Here is a 4,943-nt window from a genome sequence, read left to right as displayed (position 1 = left end):
TTAGTAGTTTGCCCTTTAGCGTGTTTTGCTTTTTCTTTGGTGTGTTATTCTTTGATTTCTTGTCTGATTATCCCCGGCTCAGTGTTATTTTCTTGAGTAAACTGTTTGACACTCAATCGAGTTTTTAAATAACAGTTGTCGCCTTATAAGTCGGATTGTCTAACACAGTGGACACTCCCGGCCTTGCAATAACAACTCAGACATACAGTCCACTAACATCGGAGACGAGTGACTTGTTGTTTCGCTCGTTACATTCTGGTCCTCCGAGCCGGATCAGTGGAATAATCAAGTAGAAATCTCATCGTTGCAACACACATTCCCATTTTGAGTCGATCCATCATGAAAGCTGAGAGCATAGTGAGCAAGACCGAAGTTCGAAGGGCGAAGCTTCATGTGATGATCGATCAACTGACGCAACTCTGTAAGGATGCGTCACATCCCGATGACCTCCGAGAACTACTTGATGACGTGATGGCGTTTCATGACAAGACGTTAGAGATGCAATTGCAGTTGGAAGCGGCGTTGACGGGTGAGGAGCGAGATCAAGAGGCCAAGTATTGGGTGGCGCTCTCTGAACGAACCCAGATAGCTCGCCGAGAAGCCCGAGCGAGGATTCGACAAATGGAAGGCTCCTTGTCTGATTGTTCAGCTAGCTCCAACGATCTTGGCCCCCGCAGTGACAGCAAGACAGATGTAAAGGAAAGGCTCCCGGAACTGAAGATGCCAGTGTTTTCGGGTGAAGTCCTCGAATTCTCAGCGTTCTGGGACCGCTTTCAGGGATGTGTCCATAATCGGACGGATTTGGACGACGCCTCGAAGTTCTCGTACTTGCTATCCAGTTTATCCGGTGAAGCTCTGGCTGCGGTTGAAGGGATGCCACGCTCTAGCGCAAACTACTCACACGCCATGGAGTTGTTACAAGAACGTTTCGGACGTACAGATGTCATCGTACGGGAACATGTGAAGGCAATTTGGAACGCCAAACCGTGTAGCGACTCGGGAGCTAGCATACAGGCTTTGGTAGACGAGATAAATCGACATCTCCGATGCCTGACCGCCCTGGGAAAGAATCCGGCAACGGGCGAGATGACGGCGAATGAAGCCTTCCTGCCGCTTCTTGCGGAAAAGTTTCCTGAGGAGATTCGTCTGGCATGGGACGTTCACGTGCAGTCGGTTTCAGGCACGAAAGGGGACTTGCCAGAGTTTCTCAATTTCGCTCAGGTCCGGGCGGCAGCGAAGCGTGCAGCGGCTGCTTCTTCAGGCGGAAGAGGACTCGTCAAGCAGGACGACCCGAAGCAGCAAGATCCCGGTCCAGGTTGTCAAGAGCGGCAGCGAACTCGCCAAACGGAGAAACGGGCGGCAAGGGGCGCCACAACTGTCCTACACGCGGCTGTCAACAGCAGCTGCCCGATATGTAAGGGTGACCACGATATTGCCTCTTGCGAAGAGTTCCTACAGGCAGACGTCCACATGCGCTCACGCATGGTAGCTAGGAACAAGTTGTGTTTCCGTTGTCTACAAAGTGGCCATCGGGCGAAGGCTTGTAAGGTAAGGTGGAAGTGCACAGTGTCTGGATGTGGGGGTAGTCACCACGGGCTTCTGCACCGTTCGCAGTCGCCTCCCCAGGATCAGACAGCCGAGGCACCCATGTCTCGGAGCTGCATGCTGACCGCAAACGGTGGCGCTCAGCAGGTCCGCCTCCAAAGCGTGCGTGCGCGTGCCTTTGGCAAGGATGGTCAATGCGTGCTCGTGCAATGCCTCCTCGACCCAGGCTCCCAAAGCTCCTTCATTAGGAAGGATGTGGCCGACGCTCTAGGACTTGCTGGTCCGCAAGAAGTGATCCGCCTGGTAACTGTCGACAATGAGGGAGGAACAGAGCGACGGATGCGTCGGGTTGAGTTCCATCTGGGAGCGGTCGATCCATCCCAGCCAAGGATTCAATACCCTATACATGCGCTAGTCCTGCCCAAGATCTGTGGAAAGATTCGACAAGCGCCGGTGAAGCTGAGTGAGTGGCCCCACTTGTCCAATCTTCCGGTTGCCGACCAGTGTGAAGAACGGACATTCACTATCGACGTCCTCATTGGTTTAGATCACTACTTCAATTTGGTTGGCGGTGATGTTGGCCGGGGCCCGGCGGGTGGACCTGTAGCAATCCACTCTCAGCTAGGCTGGATTCTCTGCGGACAGACCAACAGACGGCCAACCACTGCCGTGACTACCCTCCTGACTCACGTGGAAGAATCAGCCGACCAGATCTTGCGGCGATTTTGGGAACTAGAAGCCATTGGCATTGCCACCGACAACCAAACAGCTCCACCAGACCAGGAGGCGCTCCAACGGTTCGAGGAGGGGCTTTCTTTTGATGGCGAACGATATGAGGTCCATCTTCCATGGCTTCCAAGTCGGCCCTCGCTGCCAAATAATTTTCCACAAGCAAGACGTCGCTTGCTTGCCGTCGAGCGCAGACTGGCGCGCTGCGAAGAGGAAAGGCTGGAATACGCAGCGACGATGCGTCAATACATGGAGAACGGCTGGGCAGAAAGGGCTCCAGAGATCGGTCCAGAAGGTCGAACTTGGTACTTACCTCACCACGCTGTATACCAAGGTGAGGGCAAGGAGAAGAAGTGCCGAGTTGTTTTCGATGGTTCAGCGCAATACGGACAGACATCCCTGAACCGCCAACTCGAAGTCGGCCCGAACTTGCAGATCGACCTGCTCAAGGCCCTCCTGCGATTCAGAAGGTACCGTGTCGGCCTACAAGCCGACATTCAGAAGATGTACCTTCAGGTGCGGATTGCAGAGCAAGATCGAGATGCTTGCCGTTTTTTGTGGAGGGACAAGTCGGGTGAACTTAGCCATCTCAGGTTGCAGCGGGTGTGCTTTGGTTTGACATGCTCTCCTTTTCTGGCCATCAACACGGTGAGGGTGCACGCGAGACGTCACCAAGACGCTGCACCACGAGCAGCCGCGGAGATCTTAGAAAACATGTACGTGGATGATCTGGCCACGTCATGCGACACGATCGAGGAGGCAAGGGAGTTGGCTGGCGAATTACGAGGACTGTTGGCCAAGGGAGGTTTCCACTTGCATAAATGGGCTAGCAACGAGCCTGAAGCGTTGACATCCGTGCCGGATGAAGTAAGATCCGCCTCCAATAGAAGCCACCTCTGGAAGACGCTCGGAATGCAGTGGGACCGACGGGATGACGTTTTGACCTTCTCGCCACCGGCGATGGTGAACAGCCCGGGTGGAGAGTCAAAGCGGTCGTTGTTAAGCACTGCATTTCGCGTCTTCGATCCAGTTGGATGCTTGGCACCGTTCACCGTACGAGCGAAGATGTTTCTCCAGACTCTGTGGCAGCGTGGGACGTCGTGGGACGAGCCATTGCCACATGACGTAATGGAGCAATGGAGGCGCTGGAAGCAAGAGCTGCCGCATCTGTCGAGGATCCGTCTTCCACGCGCACTCGTACCGGTGGCCCTTGGCCAAGTGACACGTTTGGAGATCCACGCATTTTGCGACGCGTCGGAGAAGGCATATGGCGCCGTGGCATACATGCGTATTGAGACGACGAACCACCACACCGTGGTGAACTTCGTGACGTCGAAGACGCGGGTTGCCCCAATCCGGAGATTAACCCTCCCGAGGCTGGAGCTCATGGGGGCCCTCGTGGCGGCAAGACTGGTGCGCTCTGTCCAGAAAATGTTGGGTCTGCAAGTGCATGGCATCACTTGCTGGTGTGATAGTGCGGTCACTCTTGCATGGATACAATCGTCGGTCGACCGTTGGAAGCCTTTCGTGCGGAATCGCGTCGCAGAGATCCAACAGTTGGTGGAACCTGCGGCATGGAGACACTGCCCAGGGCGGCAGAACCCGGCCGATCTTCTTAGCCGCGGCACGACGCTTCCAAAATTGTTAGAGTCGCCATTGTGGTGGCGTGGGCCGAAATGGTTGGCTCATCCACACAATGCCTGGCCGGTGGGTCAGCCCATAACAGAGGATACGTCGCCCGTGCGCGATGAGCGACGAAGCGAACAACGAGTGACGGTTGGCGTCACTACTCATGTGGAATGCAATTCCATTGGTCCTGAAAGGTACGGCTGTGTGGAACGGCTTTTCCGTATCACAGCGTACTGCCAGCGTTTCGTACGCAATTGCCGATTGCCGGCAGAAGCTCGTCAGAGTGGCGCACTCACGGTGGCCGAACTGCGGATGGCGGAGGGCACGTGGGTGCGAATGGCCCAGTCGGAAGCTTTCAGTTCCGAACTTCAGGCGCTGTCACGGAAGGGGCGTGTCGTCGCGACCAGTCGGCTCAGTCGACTGGACCCTTTCGTGGATGAAGAAGGATTCCTGCGGGTCGGTGGAAGACTGGAGAACGCAGAGTTGCCATCACACATGAAACACCCGGTGATCCTGCCTGGAGACCACGCCCTGACGATGGGTCTGATTAAACGCTGCCACGCACGGCAGCTGCACGCTGGGACCACGCATACGCTGGCAATTTTAAGACAGCAATATTGGGTGTTGAAAGGGCGCACCCAAGTGAAGAAAGTAATCCGGCACTGTTTTGCTTGTCGGCGTGCAATGGCCAGACCGATTCAGCCGAAAATGGCGGCCTTGCCATCCAGTCGAGTGGTCGAAGCCGCTGCTTTCGCTCACACTGGGATGGATTTCGCGGGGCCATTGCTCATTCGTGTCGGAAAAAGGGCCACTTCCAAGTGCTATGTGTGCTTGTTTACGTGCATGGCATCCCGGGCAGTGCACTTAGAACTGGTCCCTCAGATGACGACGGCCAGAGTGATGCAAGCGCTCCGGCGGTTCATCGCCCGGCGAGGAAGACCGGAGATTATCCAATCGGATAATTTCCGCTCCTTCAAAGCCGCCGCGTCAGAGTTGAGGCAACTCTGGCGACACGTGGACGTGGACCGAGTCTAGCGTGA

At 55.5% G+C, this 4,943-nt stretch overlaps 1 protein-coding gene across 1 annotated transcript; it reads left to right on the top strand.

The window, feature by feature from the left end:
• Nucleotides 1-339: 339 nt before the first annotated feature.
• On the top strand, nucleotides 340-4,938 carry Tsp_12492 (zinc knuckle protein). Its single transcript, XM_003368028.1, has one exon. It carries the CDS (start codon nucleotides 340-342, stop codon nucleotides 4,936-4,938), a length of 4,599 nt encoding a protein of 1,532 aa, XP_003368076.1.
• Nucleotides 4,939-4,943: the final 5 nt, after the last annotated feature.

The sequence above is a fragment of the Trichinella spiralis genome (assembly GCF_000181795.1).
Source record: "Trichinella spiralis strain ISS 195 chromosome Unknown Scfld3248, whole genome shotgun sequence".
NCBI lineage: Eukaryota > Metazoa > Nematoda > Enoplea > Trichinellida > Trichinellidae > Trichinella > Trichinella spiralis.
The sequence above is the reverse complement of the archived record's forward strand: the minus strand, read 5'-3'. Positions and strand labels throughout refer to the sequence as shown.

Bases quoted from the DNA above. Each gene is read 5' to 3' on its own strand.
- Tsp_12492 (XM_003368028.1), top strand. From the start codon at position 340: ATGAAAGCTGAGAGCATAGTGAGCAAGACCGAAGTTCGAAGGGCGAAG.